Source organism: Salmo trutta, chromosome 7, assembly GCF_901001165.1.
Source record: "Salmo trutta chromosome 7, fSalTru1.1, whole genome shotgun sequence".
Classification (NCBI taxonomy): domain Eukaryota; kingdom Metazoa; phylum Chordata; class Actinopteri; order Salmoniformes; family Salmonidae; genus Salmo; species Salmo trutta.
Window position 1 is genome coordinate 34,549,966 of NC_042963.1, and position 20,367 is coordinate 34,570,332.

Here is a 20,367-nt window from a genome sequence, read left to right on the forward strand (position 1 = left end):
AAACTTTTGGCCACGACTGTATACACGCATGACTAAGTTGATTTGGTTAAAAGTGTCTGCTAAATGGCATATACTTTATTATAATTTCCCGGGTATTATTTTGGTGCCTCAAAGTTTTTATCTAAAGTAATTACAGAATATCTTTAAATGCTTGCTTCACAGTGTTACATCAAACTCAACCCTACCAATCAAGCATCTTTGTCCAAACAGCCTTCACTTACCCTAGAATGTGTTATTTAAGTTAAACATTATCACTTTTACCTAGCTGCGGTGCTATGACAAGACAGCATTACTTCAAAAAAAGTGCAGTAGACTAAAACAGGCCAGTGACTGACTAGTGACTAGTACTAGCAGTGGAAATCTCTGCCTGCAAAGTGATGGCATTCCTAGATGAAACCAGTGTTCAATACAGCTGGTCCATTTTCAGCATATTCTCTAGCTAAGGAAATCAGTCAATTGAAATAAATTCATTAGGCCCTGTATGGATTTCACATGACTGGGCAGGGGTGTAGCTACTGGGGAGCAAGGCCCAGCCAATCAGAATTAGTTTTTCCCCACAAAAGCACTTTATTACAGACTGAAATACTCCTCAGCACCCCGCCTCTCCCTTCAGACGATCCCGCAGGTGAAGAAGCCAGATGTGGAGGTCCTGGGCTGGTGTGGTTACACATGGTCTGCGGTTGTGAGGCCGGTTGGACGCACTGCCAAATTCTCTTAAACAACATTGGAGGCAGCTTATGGTATAGAAATTAACATTACATTCTCTGGCAACAGCTCTGGTGGACATTCTTGCAGTCAGCATGCCAATAGCACACTCCCTCAAAACCTGAGACATCTGTGGCATTGTGTTGTGTGACAAAACTGCACATTTTAAAGTGGCCTTTTATTGTCCCCATCACAAGGTTCACCTGTGTAATGATCATACTGTTTAATCAGATTCTTGATATGCCACACCTGTCAGGTGGATCGATTATATTGGCAAAGGAGAAATGCTCACTAACAGGGATGTAACGAAATTTGTGCACAAAAGTTAAGAGAAATACGTTTTTTGTGCGTATGGAACATTTCTGCGATTTTTTTTATTTCAGCTCATGAAACATGGGACCAACACTATACATTCATATTTTTGTTCAGTGTATAATATACAATGGGGGTTGGCAACTAGGTTTGGCCTCCAGCCAATTTGTTTCTGAGCTTGTAGCTAGTTGGCAAGCCAGAACATAATTAGCCTATTAGCAAATAGCCTACTAGCTGCCCAATTCATAGCCCTACACTACACATTTAACACATGCGGTTAGTGGGCTAATCAATTCATTGACAATAACATAATAATGTTGATCTGATTACAGTGGTAAAATCACCAATGTCTGTATTAATAGGCCTACCTACTCTATTAAAATAGATTCATCTTACCAGATTTCTCCAATGCCAAACCAGTGTGTCTTGTTTGTAACAAAACTGTCGCTTTTTGCAAATAAATCAATCTGAGATGTCATTGAATCTATTATGAAGCAGCTTGGTCTCAGAGCATTTCGTATTATTCTGTATGTAAATCCGAGATGCTCCATTTAGTATGATATGTTACGTTTCGTAGGGTATGTATTCATTTGTGGATGTCCATCACCCATTTCGTATGACATGTTACGAATTACAATTCATATTATATGTTACAAATTAGCAAAAGGTACAATATGTTACGAATTTTCAAAACGTACAATGTTACGAATTTGCAAAACATATGATAAGTTACAGATTCTAGCTTGGTGTCTAACGTTAGCTAGCTGGCTAACGTTAGCTAGGCTAGAGGTTAGGGTTAGGGGTTAGGGTTAAGGTTAGGGTTAAGTTTAGGAGTTAAGTTAAAGGGTTAAAGTTAGGGGAAGGGTTAGCTAAAAGGGTTAAGATTATGGGAAGGGTTAGCTAACATGCTAAGTCGTTGTGAAGTAGCTAAAAAAAATTGTAAGTAGTTGAAAAGTTGCTGATTAGCTAAAATGCTAAAGTTATGAGATTTGAACTCGCATGCTAGACGTTCGCGGTATACGCTTACCCATCCACCACAACCAGTCACCCTACTTTATTTTTTGCCTTAATGTATTACATGAATGGTGACCACAGCCCTTTCGAAAATATATTTAAATCATGTTTTAATGCGATTCTTTCCACTCTTCCACACTTCATGTATTCAATATATTCAATTTCAAATGTAGCTCCTAGTGCGGCTTTACTTCCGGCTATTATGACACATCTGGCAGTTCCTTATCTGTATGTACCTAGACACTAGTTAGGGGGCATGATGACGTACAGTACTAAAGTAAGCAATAAACAGTAAACATACCATAACTGTTGTAGAGATTGCATTGAGACAGAAGCATTTGTCATGTCATGTAAAACAACGTTGGGGTTCCCGAGTGGCGCAGCGGTTTAAGGCACTTTATCTCAGTGCTAGAGGCATTACTACAGATCCTGGTTTGATTCCATGCTGTATCACAACCGGCCATGATTTGGAAGCATAGGGTGGCCTACAATTGACCCAGCGCCGTCCGGGTTAGGGTTTGGCAGGGGTAGGCCGTCATTGTAAATAAGAATTTGTTCTTAACTGACTTGCCGAGTTAAATAAAGGTAAAATGAAACAAGGGATGAACCAGGTTTACCTAATAAAGAGTTTATTGGTCCTATTTTGCATACTATACAATGTGCTGTTCAATGACAATAAAATAGTTGTTTGCTCAGTTTCAATACAATAAAATACATTTTTCAAGAAAAAATAATAAGAGAAAACAGACTGAAGGATTGAGCGACCAAGACAGGTTTAAAGTGTGGCCCACAGGGACAGAAGCTGGGAATTCTTCAGTAGAAGAGAACAGACCACTAAATGAGACACTCAATACAGACAGGCTGATTTGATGTTCACTTATTAAATACCTATCCCACAAACAGTTGTAAAACAGTAATAAAACAGTTACAATGTCATATTCTCTGTTAACCTAACAAGAGAATGGCCTCGCCTAGTGCATTACACACTGATAGCAATATGATACATAGATTCATCATCAGAATAATGTAACACTATCAACATTTGTCTGACTTTTAAAGAGGGTTAAGCCAAGGCCTTATACCTTTTAAAGGGTTAATAAATTATGTTATGATAAACTGTAAGGTCTCCTCTTCAGGAGACCTCTGTGTGTGTGTTAAAACCTGTTTTGAGTGTTGTGACCTTCAGACATTATCAGAAGGCGTCTACATTCAGACTCCTCCTGTCTGGATCCCACCATGGTTATCTGGTTTTCTGAGAACACAAAGCTGCCACAGACCTGATGAAACCAGCCCCCTGTCAGAAGATGCTTACTCCTTCACCTTGTCATGACCCTATACTTGTGATGAAAGGTCAAGTTTCGGTCAAACCCACTTCTGCGTTTTTACTTGCTGATAAAATGGTTCCTGCTGTCAGGGGGAGGTTAGATTTATTAAAATGTTGTTGCTAGGGAAAGTTACGTAAGGGGGAAGGGGAGGCTATATGAGTTACAGCATGTCTTAGACATTTTGCAGAACTTGGGGAGAAACTATCATATACTGTTATACTGTACTCTGTACCAACTTCTGCCTACAAATTGTATTACTAAAGGAGTATTTTTTTAATACTTAAACAAAGAGTCTGTTTCCGTTCCATTACTAATGTATGTTTGATAATTATATAGACCTGATCATTTGTTGAAGAAATTGACCAACACTTTCAAATATCTACACATTTGAATTGTACATATAATTACAGATCAGATCATTTACAAATAATTGCGTCATATATACTTTTTGTAAAAATGTTTTTCCTGAGGGAATATTAAATGAGTGATATAGCTAATCAGTAGAGTAATGGACCAGTTAAATAAACAAGACCTAGCTGAGGTCTATTAGATACCAGTCTTGGTCTAGAAGTAGAGTAAAGTAACACAACCAGGGTTAGGGACACAACCATAGGACCAATTTGGGATAGGCCCAAAGTGCGTGATTGGGACAGACCCAGAGGTCTATTTAGTACTAGTCCTAGATAGGCTGGGTGGGTTGGTGGGTGGAGATGTGGTACGATTAGTGGTCTAGAAGTATTGCCCCATGGTGTGCTCTGGGCCGTCGGGCCAGGTGGCACTGATAAGCTCCATCAGGCTGTTGTGGTGGGAGATCTGCAGGCTGATGTTGTCGTTCTGGAGGGAAGACGCCCCCTCCCCCTGGGCCACCTCGTGGAAGTGACGACAGATCAAGGGAACCACCTGGGAAGCGAAGGGGAAACGGAGAGAAGGTGGTACGAGAGGAAAGTGGAGGGGTAGGGAGAGGAAAATATTTAGAGAGAAGAGATTTATAAAAAAAATGACATATGCAGTAATTGCATTAGATTACACACAATAAATATTAGTTCATAACCAATTTGTTCTACGTTACTCTAAGCTGGCTGTTGCCTTGATGGTTAAAGCTCAAGAGAGAGAGATGTTTACCTTGACAATGATGAGTTTCTTCTCCAGGGGTTTTCCGTCTGGGAACTTCTCTCCAAAGCACATGTGGATGGTATAGTCAGGAGAGCCTCCTCTGTTCTCCTTAAATGCTATCAGATCTAAATGGGTTCATAGATGTCAAAACACTGACATTAGACAAATGGACAGAGGTTAGCATTATACTGATTTGTGTCTGTCTCTGAGAGATATGTGTGTGTGTGTGTGTGTGTGTGTGTGTGTGTGTGTGTGTGTGTGTGTGTGTGTGTGTGTGTGTGTGTGTGTGTGTGTGTGTGTGTGTGTGTGAGCTGATTCTTCATAGCTGTCTTCATTGTCTTTGTGTAATCCAGTGAGCCAAACTTACCAGTCATGTACTTGTCGAAGCTCAACAGTTGTACCATTTCATTTTGGGGCATCTTCCTGGGTTCAGGGTGTGCCTCTCTGGGGTCACTAGTACTGGAGAACACATGGCATTTGTCCTGCCGGTAACCATAGATACCCGTGTTTCGTACCTCCAGGAGAAGACCCCTTTGGACACTCCCTAGGATGCGGTTGGTGTATTCAATCTGGTGGAAATGAAGGCAGAGGAAGAAAGAGGTACAGAGAAGTTAGTCTGGGATTAAAAAAATGGTTTTTGCTTGTCATGTTGCTAAGACTTGTTGTTAGTGTTTCTTAATGCTATGTGCATTGCTAGTGAATGACCAGTCAGTTTCACTTGTATACAACAAAGACACACATTGGAATACCACAGGTATGTACACAGAACGCCAGATAGTAGTGCAGGTGAATAGTAGCAGCGCCCCTACCTGTTTGTGGTCTAGCAGGCCGTCAGTGCTAGGGAAGCAGAGGGTCTGGGCGTTGGGCTCAGGGACATCACACTGGTAGTGGAGCTGAACCAGGGGGCCTGACACCTGGGTCTTCAGCATCTCTCTCCTCCTGTAGGAGATGGTGATCTCCAGGTCACAGAGAGACGGCTGGGCAGCAGGCAGGTTGAGCAGGGCATCCTGGTTCACTGTGGGGAGATGGGAGAGGTCATCAAATAGGTCACATTTTACTACATGACTGAAATGAACTTTATTTTACGCTACAGAAATGACTAGAACTACATGGTAAAACGGTATTTACACAATAACAACAACAACTTCTACGTATGTATTTTTCCTTTTTTATTGACTTGTGGATGTATGGCCTTTGCATACCGTGGTCGTATGGCTGCTGTACTGGTACTGGGATTGGTGGTGGTGAGTGGTTCTGGGAGACTGGCTGGGGCTCTGTTAGAGGCTGGAAGGGGTAGCAGTCTTCTGGTACTACTGGGTGGTGTGTGTGTATATAGTTCTCTGCCCACTCCTCTGTGGAGAAGGAAAAAAGGGAGATTTGAGAAAACTGGTCTCTTATCTCATTAGAAAGCTTTCTCAAGAAAAAAATATACTTTTTGTGTGTGAGTAATAAACAACCCATTGTAAGGGGTTGACTTTCTACAGGTGGGAGGTGTGCTGTACCAGTAGGTTGGTTCAGGTCTAAGGTGTTCACAAGCTTGAGTAGATTATCATGCTGTTTGGAGAAAAAAATACATTCACAGATTTGAAATGGTTTGATAATGAATTTGTCCTCAAAAAATACTAAACAAGTGAGAATAGAACAGAATAAATAGAATAGTGCTTTCTAGGAGGGCAGAATTGGACAACCAGCTCCTAGTTCAATATAGATTTAATATTGCTGTACCTCCATGCCTGGGGGGGTGTAGTCTGTAGAGGTGAGAGAGCTGTGGATGTCAATGTCATAGTCCTCCACAGCAATTTCCTCTATGTGTGGGCTCCCATAGTTAGCTGTAACAAGAAGACATAATCAAATTAAAGTTGGGGCAAGAGGAGACTTGCGTTGGCTAACTGAGCTTGGTTTAGGCTTTAGCACAGTGGGCTAACACAGTCTTGTGACACTTTAGATACATTACAAAAGCTGTATTGATCATACACTCATTGTTGATAATCAGGTAGACTTTATGGGGGTCGTCTGAGTCCTTGGAGTGGTCTTCCACCATCATGAAACGTTTGGTCAGGTTGTTCAGTACACAGCGGAAGTTAGTCTTCCACTTTGCCTTGTCATTGGGATGCGTGTTGATTTTACCACTGACCACTGCCCATGCCTGTAACCACCAAAGAATGTGGAAGTTTAATTTCTGAAATATTCTGTAGCTAGGAGGCAAAATAATGCCAACTGACCAAACCTGTCAATATAACAATGATGAAAGGCGAATTGAAGTGTCATAACAAGTTAATAATATATTTGTATAACATTACAATACCTTGACTCAAGATCTGCAGTTTGCAATCAAACCACAGCCTCTATTTCCTTGAAACTCTTCAAAGCACTACCTTCCACAATGTAAGCCTTACCCTGAATATTTTACTGTCGTCCTCGCAGCAGTCCTTCCTAGAGATGTGTTTCCACGGGACTCTGAACTTGTTGTTGTCCACAAAATACAACCCGGCGTATTGCCCGGTCCACACCTGTTCTATCAGCCAGTCCGCAAACTGAGGTTTGGGGTTGCGACTGGAACGTACAGAGAGGAAGGACATACATACTTCAGAAAAGAGAGACAGTGGCTGAAACATTGGTGAGCGAATTGTCAATGGAAGAGCACTTGTTAATTTCGCAGAGAGAGTGAAAGGAGAGAGGGAGAGAGACTGTATCATTGCACTCTGCATTCAACAATCAATTCAATCGGTAGGGTACCAAGGTTTTTACAGTAGAAGCACACTACAATCACTAGTAAGCATAGCCGAGCTCATTGGAATATCCATTCCTAACTCTATTTTACGGTAACTGTTATCAGTACCTATAACTAGCCTTCTAGTCTGCATATTGCGAGAACATATCTGTTTACCTCACGTGCAAATATGAAAAATATTACCTTTGCATCGTTAATGCTGAGCCACGTACTTCTGTCATACAGTGGAAGTGTACTACTAAGTGTTTTTCTAATTGTTTCCAGGTACATTGCTGGGCACAAGATTTTTTATAGGCGTCATGATGTCAGATAGAGGGAGTTTCCCTGGACAGAGAGGAGGAGGAGGAGATTAATTTAACATGGTATTTCCGACGGTACTTTAATATTAAAATGCATGTATGTGTATCCAACTCATTGGTTTGGTATAATAATGGGTGTTACGCGATGACAAACGCCAGTCTGAAAGTGAAAGTTAGTCTGCGAAACAATCTTGTCACCAACTGATGATGAAACAAACAAAGCAGGCAATTTCTCTCTCACACTGAAGTTAGCAATCAAACTGTGTCATGGTCAAGACATAATAGGATGTCTGACAAACATGTATTAAATCAATCTGACTCTTATACAGAGAGATCAGCATCGATTTCTATTTTGACAACAGGCTGAAAGCGTGTAGATAGAACGCCTCACTGAAGTTGAAATGTCATCGTCCTTGTTCTGGAGTTTTGTTTTGGATATTTATACCTAGATATGAATAGATTTGGGACTGGGTTTGGGAAAGCATGTCGGCTAATTATAATGTATCAAAATCACCAGTAAGATTACATTGCGGGGGAATGAATGACCCATCATTTACTCACGTCAATACACCTGTAACATTCCATTTAGCTGGTTTCTTTAGAATTTAATTCAGATGTGTGTCTTATGTAAATGAATATTCATGAGTGGAAATTCCTCTATGGAAAACTAGCCAGACTACTTTGTTGCTTTGTTAGCATTGTAACAAGTATCAACTGTAGTCACTATTCTGTTGGTCCTTTCATTTCATTGATATTGCACAATACATCCATAAACCAGGGAACTTCAGGGGATTACAGGCATGGCCTACAAGACAAATGCCCTTTAAAATGCAACTACAAACTTTTGAGTGATTGTATCAGTGATCTACAGTGCATTTAAATATTAAGACCCCTTTGCTTTGTCCACATTTTGTTACATTACAGCCTTATTCTAAAATTGATTAAATCACTTTTTTCCCTCATAACTCTACACACAATACCCCAAAACAACAAAGCAAAAACTGTTTTTTTAGACATTTTTGCAAATGTATTAAAAATAAAAAACAAATACATGATTTACATAAGTATTCAGACCCTTTGCCATGAGACTCGAAATTGAGCTCAGGTGCATCCTGTTTCCATTGATCATCCATGAGATGTTTCTACAACTTGATTGGAGTCCACTTGTGGTAAATTCAATTGGTTTAACATAATTTGGAAACAAACTATAGTTTTGGCAAGTCGGTGAGGACATCTACTTTGTGCATGACACAAGTAATTTTTCCAACAATTGTTTACAGACAGATTATTTCACTTATAATTCACTGTATCACAATTCCAGAGGGTCAGAAGTTTACATACACTAAGTTGACTGTGCCTTTAAACAGCTTGGAAAATTCCAGAAAATTATGTCATGGCTTTAGAAGCTTCTGATAGGCTAATTGACATCATTTGAGTCAATTGGAGGTGTACCTGTTCATGTATTTCAAGGCCTACCTTCAAACTCAGTGCCTCTTTGTTTGACATCATGGGAAAATCAAAAGAAATCAGCCAAGACCTCAGAAAAAAATTGTAGACCTCCACAAGTCTGGTTCATCCTTGAGCAATTTCCAAACGCCTGAAGGTACCATGTTCATCTGTACAAACAAAAGTATGCAAGTATAATCACCATGGGTGTCATATTCGTATATGTAGGTGGCAGGGAAGTCAGGCGCAGGAGAAACCAAGTTGGTTAATATGGAGTATTTAATAAAACAACTAACTCCAAAACCAAAGTACAAAATAAATGGTATACCCGCTGCACACTGATACACAAACCCACGTAACATAACATCACAAACAATCACCGACAAGGACATGAGGGGAAACAGAGGGTTAAATACACAACATGATTAATTGGATTGGAAACAGGTGTGTAGGAAGACAAGACAAAACCAATGGAAAATGAAAAACTGATCAATGATGGCTAGAAGACCGGTGACGTCGACCGCCGAGCACCACCCGAGCAAGGAGGGGCATCGACTTTGGCAGAAGTCATGACAATGGGACTATGCAGCCGTCATACCGCTCAGGAAGGAGACACGTTCTGTCTCCTGGAGATGAACGTACTTTGGTGCGAAAAGTGCAAATCAATCCCAGAACAACAGCAAAGGACCTTGTGAAGATGATGGAGGAAACAGGTACAAAAGTATCTATATCCACAGTACAACGAGTCCTATATCGACATACCCTGAAAGGCCACTCAGCAAGGAAGAAGCCACTGCTCCAAAACCCCCACGAAAAAGCCAGACTATGGTTTGCTACTGCACATGGGGACAAAGATCGTACTTTTTGGAGAAATGTCCTCTGGTCTGATGAAACAAAAATAGAACTGTTTGGCCTTAATGACCATCGTTATGTTTGAAGGAAAAAGGGGGAGGCTTGCAAGCCGAAGAACACCATCCCAACTGTGAAGCAGGGGGGACTCGAACCCAGAATCTCTAGTGGCGAAAAAATACAATTGAATCAATTTTAGAATAAGACTGTAACATAACAACATGCGGAAAAGTCAAGAGGTCTGAATACTTTCCGAATGCACTCTATGTTGTATGACTTTATATCATATCATTTTTTTAATATATCAAAGGTGATACAATGCAGTTATATTTGGTTATAAGTAGTATGTGCATGAAAAGAACTGTAAATTCCACTGCAGCCCTTTGAGTTTATTTCAAGCATTGTCTAATATATTAATTCCTTTTACACCCTCCTACTTCAGGAATGTGGCCACTTGACTGGATAGTAGTCATGGATTGGGTTGCAGTCTGAGAGCAAGTCTCCATTCAGGGTTTGTTTGCTAACTATTTTTAAATTTAACCTTTACTTAACTAGGCAAGTCAGTTAAGAACAATTCTTATTTACAGTGACAGCCTAGGAACAGTTGGTTAACTGCCTTGTTCAGGGGCAAACCAACATATTTTTACCTTGTCAGCTCAGGGATTCGATCTTGCGACATTTCGGTTACTAGTCCAACGCTCTAGCCACTAGGCTACCTGCCGCCCATAACAGCTGCTGAGAGTAACGTGTTATTGGCTGAGAGAATCCAGGGTGGCTCACCACAGATAGTCACTTATGAAACTTCACTGTAAGTACAAGATTAGGTTTTGTTCCTACTAAAATAACAACACATCTCTTTATATGCCCATTCATACATTCTCACCAGGCATCTGCAGATCTCCTGTTGCATGTGTCCAATGCTGTAACTAAACAGTGCCTTTGATTCAAGTTACCATGCAGCCAGTCAGACAGACATAATACTCTGTATTTTTGATGGTCATTAATCTATCCAAGAGTTGCTGAATGTTTTCACCTTCAGTTTGCTCCACTGTTCACCTTGGTTTGAAAATAAGCTATAGACAACAGTTATTTTCCGGTGCATTTCCTGTACATTGTAATAAGTGCAGGTCAAGCTGAACATCACTGTCCTGACGTGAGGTATAAGAAATAGGACTGAGAGTTTCAAAGTGAAAAATCTGCAGGTGTGTTGTTATATAATGTGCTTATGGTGAGACATGGTAAAAATAAGTCAGACAGCGAGGAGAGTGGGGATGCCCTCTTCTTGATGAGAGAACCTTTAATGTTGTCTCTCAGCTGGGCCTAGAATAACACTTCCTCTTTCCAGCCCTCCTCTTTCAATACAACCACACTGACATGCAACAGGGGGAAACACCAGGATATACAGTGCATTTGGAAAGTATTCAGACCACTTGACTTTTTCCACATTTTGTTACTTTACTTCACATTTTGTTACTGTATTATAAAATTTATTATATTGTTTTTTTCCTCAATCTACACATAATACCCCTTAATGACAAAGCAAAAACAGGTTTTTAGGAATTTTGGAAAATGTATATATAAAAAATAATATTATCACATTTACATAAGTATTCAGACCCTTTACACAGTACTTTGTTGAAGATCCTTTGGCAGTGATTACAGCCTAGATTCCTCCTGGGTATGACGCTACAAGCTTGGCACACCTGTATTTGGGGAGTTTCTTCCATTCTTCTCTGCAGATCCTCTCAAGCTCTGTCAAGCTGGATGGGGACCGTTGCTGCACAGCGATTTTCAGGTCTCTCCAGATGTTCGATTGGGTTCAAGTCCGGGCTCTGGCTGGGCCACTCAAGGACATTCAGAGACTTGTCCCGAAGCCACACCTGCGTTGTCTTGGCTGTGTGCTTAAGATTGTTGTCCTGTTGGAAGGTGAACCTTTGCCCCAGTCTGAGGTCCTGAGCGCTTTGGAGCAGGTTTTCATCAAGGATCTCTCTGTACTTTGCTCCGTTCATCTTTCCCTCGATCCTGACTAGTCTCATAGTCCCTGCCGCTGAAAAACATCCCCGCAGCATGATGCTGCCATGACCACAATTCACCATAGGGATGGTTCCAGGTTTCCTTCAGACGTGACGCTTGGCATTCAGGCCAAAGAGTTCAATTTTGGTTTCATCAGACCAGAGAATCTTGTTTTTCATGGTCTGAGTCCTTTAGGTGCCTTTTGGCAAACTCCAAGCAGACAGTCATGTGCCTTTTACTGAGGAATGGCTTCCATCTGGCCACTCTACCATAAAGCCCTGATTGGTGGAGTGCTACAGAAATGGTTGTCCTTCTGGAAGGCTCTCCCATCTCCACAGAGGAACTCTAGAGCTCTGTCAGAGTGACCATTGGGTTCTTGGTCACCTCCCTGACCAAGGCCCTTCTCCCCCGATTGCTCAGTTTGGCTGGGCGGCCAGCTCTAGGAAGAGTCTTGGTGATTTCAAACTTCTTCCATTTAAGAATGATGGAGGCCACTGTGTTCTTGGAGACCTTCAATGCTGCAGACATTTTTTGGTACCCTTCCCCAGATCTGTGCCTCAACACAATTCTGTCTCGGAGCTCTACGGACAATTCCTTCGACTTCATAGCTTGGTTTTTGCTCTGACATGTACTGTCAACTGTGGGACCTTATATGGACAGGTGTGTGCCTTTCCAAATCATGTCCAATCAATTGAATTTACAACAGGTGGACTCCAATCAAATTTTTTAAACATCTCAAGGATTGAAACAGGATGCACCTGAGCTCAACTTTGAGTCTCCTAGCAAAGGGTCTGAATACTTATGTAAATAAGGTATTTCTGTTTTAATTTGTAATAAATTAGCAAAACATTCAAAAACCTGTTTTTGCTTCGTCATTGTGGGGTATTGTGTGTAGCTTGATATGGAATTTGTTTTAGTTAATCAGTTTTAGAATAAGGCTGTAAAGTACCAAAATGTAGAATCATGGTGAAAAACCGAAAGTCTATTACTATTTTAGTCTCTATCAATACAAGCACTGCGGCAGTCTAGTACTCTCTCATCACAAGGGAGCCTCTGTTTTGCATAGTCTGACCTATTCTAATTCCACCATCACCTTAAAGCTATTTTCACTGCCTCGGTGAGATCATTTGAGTCAATTGGAGGTGTACCTGTGGATGTATTTCAAGGCCTACCTTCAAACTCAGTGCCTCTTTGCTTGAAATCATGGGAAAATCAAAAGAAATCAGCCAAGACCTCCACAAGTCTGGTTCATCCTTGGGAGCAATTTCCAAACGCCTGATGGTACCACGTTCATCTGTACAAACAATAGTATGCAAGTATAAACACCATGGGACCACGCAGCCGTCATACCGCTCAGGAAGGAGATGTGTTCTGTCTGCTAGAGATGAACGTACTTTGGTGCGAAAAGTGCAAATCAATCCCAGAACAACAGCAAAGGACCTTGTGAAGATGCTGGAGGAAACAAAGTATCTATATCCACAGTAAACAAGTCCTATATCGACATAACCTGAAAGGCCGCTCAGCAAGGAAGATGGCACTGGTCCAAAACCCCCATGAAAAAGCCAGACTACGGTTTGCAACTGCAAATGGGACAAAGATCGTACTTTTTGGAGAATGTCCTCTAGTCTGATGAAACAGAAATAGAACTGTTTGGCCATAATGACCATCGTTATGTTTGGAGGAAAAAGGGGGCGGCTTGCAAGCCGAAGAACACCATCCTAACTGTGAAGCAGGGGGGTGGCAGCATCATGTTGTGGGGGTGTTTTGCTGCAGGAGGTACTGGTGCACTTCACAAAATAGATGGCATCATGAGGAAAGAAAATGATGTGGATATATTGAAGCAACATCTCAAGACATCAGTCAGGAAGTTAAAGCTTGGTCGCAAATGGGTCTTCCAAATGGACAATGACCCCAAGCATACTTCCAAAGTTGTGGCAAAATGGCTTAAGGACAACAAAGTCAAGGTATTGGAGTGGCCATCACAAAGCCCTGACCTTAATCCTATAGAACATTTGTGGGTAGAACTGAAAAAGCATGTGTGAGCAAGGAGGCCTACAAACCTGACTCGGTTACACCAGCTCTGTCAGGAGGAATGGGCAAAAATTCACCCAACTTATTGTGGGAAGCTTGTGGAAGGCTACCCGAAATGTTTGACCCAAGTTAAACAATTTAAAGGCAATGCTACCAAGTACTAATATATATCCTTTATGTAAACTTCTGACCCACTGGGAATGTGATGAAAGAAATAAAAGCTGAAATAAATCATTCTCTCTACTATTATTCTGACATTTCACATTCTTAAAATAAAGTGGTGATCCTAAGACAGGGCATTTTTACTAGGATTAAATGTCAGGAATTGTGAAAAACTGAGTTTAAATGTATTTGGCTAAGGTTTATGTAAACGTCTGACTTCAACTGTGTACAGTATGCTCCACCATGCCAGTCTCAGGAATGGGGAAGCAATACTCACTCTAGCTGAACACTTCCCTCTTCCTGCTCGTTGGAAATGCTGTTTTGCCCTGGTCCGTGATGTGTCTCTTTATAGGAGCAGGCCCCTGTGGCTCTGTGGTCGTGTGAAGGCCCCTGGATTGACACTGGGGAAGGATATAGCTCACTCATTCAGACTGTATAGTGCAGTTTTCACATCACTATTCACACACACACACGCACGCTCACACGCACCCACATGCATGCACGCACAAACACACACGCACAAACCCACAAACACACGGATGTCAAGGGGCTATAATGAAGGGGACCTGTTTCTGTGATGCACAGGCCTTTGGTGGAGAATGGACTAGTGTGGATAGAGATTTACTCAAGTGTGTGTTAGGGTTAAAGGATTATTTCAGAAATGTTTAGGACAATCTCTTAGTTGAAATTGTCTTCTTGCTTTAGCTTGTGATTAGCATTTGTCATACCAGGAAGTCAGTCTATTGCCACAAAGAAATGTATAAAAAATGCATGAATACCAGTAAGACAGTTTGGGCACTGGATTGGGGCCACTCTTTCAGTTTACCAGTTCCAGTATATCTAAATTATTCAGCATTTTGCAGCACTGAGAGGAGTATTGTTGAGCAGACAATTAAGAGAGAAAGTTCTGTACCCCCAAGGCTCCTGCATTATAGGGAGCTTTGTGGGGGAAATCCACACTGCATCTCCTGGGAGACTGAGAACTTCAGAAACAACCACCTCTCTCTATTTTTCTCTCTCTGTCTCCCTCTTTACCCTTCTGCCATTCTATATATCTGTATACCTTTCTCTCTGTTTATATCGGTCTATCAGTGTCTCTGATTCTCTGTCCCTCTCACTCCCTGTCTTCCTCTTCTCTGAGTTGTGTTCCATTATCAACACTATCTAAATCGACGGGTAAGAATCAGTATCTACTGTAACTCTGTAAAGTACCCCAGAGTATAGTCTGAGTAAAGACCTCTGATACTATATACGTATAGGCTGTTTTCATTACTATGAGCACTGAGGATCATGAGGATCATAAACAGATGTACTGTACAGACGTACTGTATGTCCCCGAGACCTTGTATTGGCATGATACGGCTGTAAGGGTATTGGACTTCCTCTGGGTGCTTATTGTCTTATCTGTTTGGAGGTGGATTTTGCATCACTAGTTGAAACTAGTTTCACCACCAGGTCCAAGTTTGACCAGTTCTGACCTGCCAATCATAATAGACCAACACAACTAACTGTAGGTTATAGTTTCTGATATTGTTTTGATATAGGCCTACTGCACATTGGGAAACAAATATGAAGCACAGCTGATGTAAACACCCCATCCCTATTCCCTATCATCACTTAATACATCGATCCCATACAAGCCTATTGTGTTCTTGTGGGTGCATTATTTTAACTCAGAGACAATATAATAATCAAAAGCGTAACAGGCAAGCGGCCTATACAAATACGTTTTTTTTTAGAAACTATAGCCCCAATCTTGAACGTTATCTGCTGCTGCTCTCTACTGGCCGAGTCTTGGGAAAGATAGTAGGATTGTACGGCGTGATTATTTATTTTCACCGCCAGAGGTCACTACGTGTTCACTTTTATTCATTCCCGAAAGCAACTTGACGAGATATTCGACGAGATGTCTCGTTGAAAGTACTTTGAGTTAACAGCACATGACACAGAGAGACGGAGAGGACTATATATTTAAATTTTAGTCTATTTGTTGAAAAAAGCTCAGTGAATAAACTTGTTTTGTAAGAGCGGGAAATGTTGCGAGTTAGCCGAGCGCTAAAGTACAAAATGTTGAACATATGAAAGAATGAGAAATAATTCTGCATATTGTCCTATTTAAACATTCTATGGAGGATTAGTGTTGTGCAGCCGTTTGACCATAAATAACAGAAGGACTGTTACTGGAACGTGCTGTCCAGTCGAATGTGGTTCTGAAAAAGACAATCCATCAACCACGTTGAAACTCGCCTAAAACGAAAACACAAAGTTCAGTGTGGTACCTGAAGTTGTATATTTATTAATACTTTCAATGTGCGTAATAACTGAATAATTAAATACGCGTAGTTAGGCTATAACATATTATCCTAAACACCCAAATCCATTTTGCGAATACACTTTTTACGCATGACATTTGGGGCTTGCATTTAAGTGTTGGAATGGCACAGAATCCAACAGAACATCAGCTGCCAATATAGCCAGGCAGTAGATGCTTGGATCTCTATGCAGACAATGTGCACCTGTAGAGCACTAGTTTTGGGGGGTCATTACGCACGGCAGCGATATGCCATTTGCAGACATACCCACACGTCATAAACATTATGTTTACCTTAAATTAATCGTGCTTCTATGCTAGTTCTATAATGGCCAATTATTCTATACAGAGACACGCTTGCCATTTATTTTCCTCTCTAAGGCTGTAGCCTGGATACCGGAGAGAGCGTCCTTGGTATTTTGGATTTTAAAGAGTGAGAGGAGAAGGGTGGAGTGGGGGAAGACTGATAATTTGAAGACTTGCCAGGGGTATATTGTCAAATTCAAAAGGCATTTCAAAGAACCAAACCATTCCCCTTTCTTCATTCTCTCCTTTTTTCAAATTATTTCTCTCTATTTCTTTATTTTCTCCGGGTTGCAGACCGTTTGAATCCACCAATGGGCTTTCAAGTTGGAGACATTGGAATGTAAATGAGCCCAGCGCGTGCTCCTGGCGCAGTGAAAGCTCTGGATTGTTTACTGAGCTCCCGGAGCCACGCGCCTGGCTCGCGGAGTCGGCTAGCAGATGAATCACACAGTAGCGGGCGGGGCCTCGCGGAGAAGCGTGCGTCTCCAAAGGGTGGGGTGTGTGGGGCGCGTGTTGAAAAAGAGGAGTGCTGCCAAAGTTTGGGTCAGATCGGCTCTTGAAGTAAGCAAGCGTAGTCAAGAAAGACTTGGACACCAAATAGCCACAGCGCGCTCCAGCTATAGCCACACGGCTCCCACGCGAAAGACACGAGAGCAGTGCACTGCCAACCTCGGTCTATTTTTTTATCTCTTCTTCCACGGAGTGTCTTTCTGTGAGGCTGCGCTGTTGCAACCCACATCTGTCAGTAGCCCTGTCTCACCATCAACCAACATGGAGACTACCACCATCACCACCACGCAAATGGCGCAGAACGCATACACATTTGGACTGATGGAGAGGCGCACCACCATTACCTTGCACGCCCCAGCCCAGGAGTGCGCTCTCCCTAACGACACCACTGCAGCCGGGTACCAAAGCAAGACCACGGTGCTGAAAAGACAGCGCTCCAGCTCCCCGGAGCTCCTGCGCTGCAAGCGGCGTCTCAGCTTTAACGGACTCGGCTACTCCATCCCCCAGCAGCTGCCCGTAGCCGTGGCCCGGCGGAACGAGCGCGAGAGGAACCGGGTCAAACAAGTGAACATGGGCTTCCAGACGCTGCGTCAGCACGTGCCCAACGGGGCAGCCAACAAGAAGATGAGCAAAGTGGAGACGCTGCGGTCCGCCGTGGAATATATTCGAGCCCTGCAGCAGCTACTAGACGAGCATGATGCAGTGTCTGCCGCCTTCCAGTGCGGGGTGCCTTCCCCTACCATCTCCAACAGCTACTCGGCCGAGCCGGAGTCACCCCACTCCACCTGTTCCTCCGATGAGGGGAGCTATGAGCCCCTGAGCTCCGAGGAGCAGGAACTGCTGGACTTTACCACCTGGTTCGACAGATACTGAGATACACGCAGGTCACCTAATTGTCGTTACCATCCAACAGCACCCGTGTATAAACAGGGGCTTATTCGATCAAAAGGGACTCAAAGTTGAAAAGAATGACAAGTTATTTGATTCACTCTGCAGGCGAGACACCCGTGAACACACTCTTGGCACCAACTTTCTCTCTCTCTCCCATCGCCAGGCAGAGTTTGCAGGTACAAGGCAATGAGAGGGGAAAGTAACTCAGTTACCGTTGCTATGCTACAAGAGAGTCGAACGGCGCTTGGGTTCCCTTCGGAATAACAGGGTAGAGAGACTGTTCGCGCACGCGTCGAAGGACGAAAGACTGCACTTCGGTGACGCGTGGAATTACGTCTTTATCGATGACTTTGAATACGAGCAATTAGGAATGAAACAGCAGCTGTGGAGACTGCACGGTATTTCAGCGGAAGTGCGTGGTTGTGGCTGCCAAGGACTAGTAGTTTCACATGAGAGCAAGACGGCCTATTTTAACTGCCTGCATCTGCTGGGAAGATTGCATCGAAGATGTACTTTGGTGCCCATTGTCTGAAATTGAAATTCTTATTTGTTCAATAGCCTATAAATACTTATTTTTGTTAATTGAGATAAACAAAACAAAGTTCTGCAATAATGAACACTGCCACTTTGCAGACCGTGAGTGCGCATGAGATAGCCATGACTGGACCACTGGACAGTTCAATTGGCAAGTATGTCTGTGTCAAGCGATTGGTCAGCAATAGACCTCAGAGATCTGACCTCTACAGCTTCCCGTGAAAGATTGAAGGGTTTTACGTGGGATGGAGACGTTGATCAATGTATGCACTTGCTCTCCGTTTTTCGTAGGCTCATATGACTCCGATTTTAACATATATATTTTGTGTAAACATTTTTTTATGAATAAAGATAACTATATTTATATAAAATGGTGTGGTGTTGTTGCATTATTGTGTGGACACATAGTAATTTTTAATCAGCTTTCTCAAATAATAGGTAGCTTAGGCCTGACAGGCATGCTCACAAATAATAGGCTACCTGATTTGATAATTATGTAGGCACACCTGACACATAGGCGATTTCAAATCAAATTGTATTTGTCACATGCTTCGTAAACAACAGGTGTAGACTAACAGTGAAATTCTTACTTACGGGCCCTTTTCCAACAATGCACAGTTAAAGTTAAAGATACAAAAATATTAAAATGAAAATAGAAAGTGACATGAGGAATAAATACACAGTGAATAAGGAATAACAATAATGAGTAAAACACAACATGGCTAGGCCTATATACAGGGAGTACCAGTACCAAGTCGATGTGCAAGGAGTGTGGCACAAGGTAATTGAGGTAGCTATGTACATATAGGTAGGGGTAAATTGACTAGTATATATAATAGACTCAAATATATCAAATACAAATATATCTGAGGTTTTGCACTGAGCAAACAGACACTTCTTCTGTGGTTCTATTCAAAGGCCTAGTCTGACCTCTTACCGAATTGTTTCGGCACACAAGGGAAAATTGCGCAGCTGTGTGAGTGCTCAATAACCATTTAAAGACGTGCATATACCTTGCGCTTTGTCTGCATAGAGAACAGGGAGATTAATATTACATTTCATGCACTGCATTGTTTCTTTTTCATGCTCTCTCTCTTTGCCCAACCCAGAGGGCCTGGAGCAGATCAGGTGAGAGAGAGAGAGAGAGAGAGGGGGGGGGTGGGTATATAGCCTACTATTCACTTTCCTCAAAGGGATCACTTTGAAATATGGCTCAGGGAAAGTCAGGAAGACAATGCAGCGGGTCAAACATTTTATTGGTCGATTGAGATCAATCTAAAAAAAAACTGGGGTTGTAGACTACCTGTATATTTGACTGTGTTTTTCAGGGCACGTAGAACCCAATCAAAACTGCAATCTCCCGAGAAATGGGGAGCACAACACCCCATTGTGCGCACCATTGAGTGCGCCTTTGTGTAACAGTGTAGGTTCCGTCCCTCTCTTCGCCCCAACCTGGGCTCGAACCAGGGACCCCCTTGCACACATCAACAACTGACACAAGGGGAAACCCTTCTTCAAGATTCAGAGCGAGTGACGTCACCGATTGAAACGCTATTAGCGCGCACCACCGCTAACTAACTAGCCATTTCACATCGGTTACATTTGCGCCTCATTATCCTTACACTCTTAGAAAAAAATGGTTCTTTGGGGCACTATATAGAACCTTTTGGTTCTTTGGACGAGATTAAAGAACCCTTTACTAAAAAAGGTTATATATACATTAAGCTATATAGCCTACCCAGTGAAGCCAAATAACCTTGAGGGTTCTATCCCTAGGCTACCCCAGAGTGTAGCCTAATGGGGATTTTTTTAAAT

The 20,367-nt window shown here is 42.1% G+C and overlaps 2 protein-coding genes across 2 annotated transcripts; one reads left to right on the forward strand and one right to left on the reverse strand.

Annotated features, from left to right (window-relative positions):
• Positions 1-2,643: 2,643 nt before the first annotated feature.
• On the reverse strand, positions 2,644-7,509 carry LOC115197304 (interferon regulatory factor 3). Its single transcript, XM_029758696.1, has 10 exons — positions 7,384-7,509; positions 6,866-7,022; positions 6,444-6,615; positions 6,195-6,298; positions 5,972-6,023; positions 5,672-5,821; positions 5,279-5,484; positions 4,837-5,038; positions 4,479-4,594; positions 2,644-4,256 (listed from the first exon to the last, which is right to left on the reverse strand). The coding sequence occupies exons 1-10, from the start codon at positions 7,419-7,421 to the stop codon at positions 4,086-4,088; spliced, it is 1,368 nt and encodes a 455-aa protein (XP_029614556.1). The 5' UTR covers positions 7,422-7,509; the 3' UTR covers positions 2,644-4,085.
• A 9,559-nt stretch (positions 7,510-17,068) lies between these two features.
• On the forward strand, positions 17,069-18,923 carry LOC115197305 (achaete-scute homolog 1b). The gene has a single exon (XM_029758697.1). The coding sequence runs from the start codon at positions 17,389-17,391 to the stop codon at positions 17,998-18,000; it is 612 nt and encodes a 203-aa protein (XP_029614557.1). The 5' UTR covers positions 17,069-17,388; the 3' UTR covers positions 18,001-18,923.
• The last annotated feature ends 1,444 nt before the right edge of the window (positions 18,924-20,367 follow it).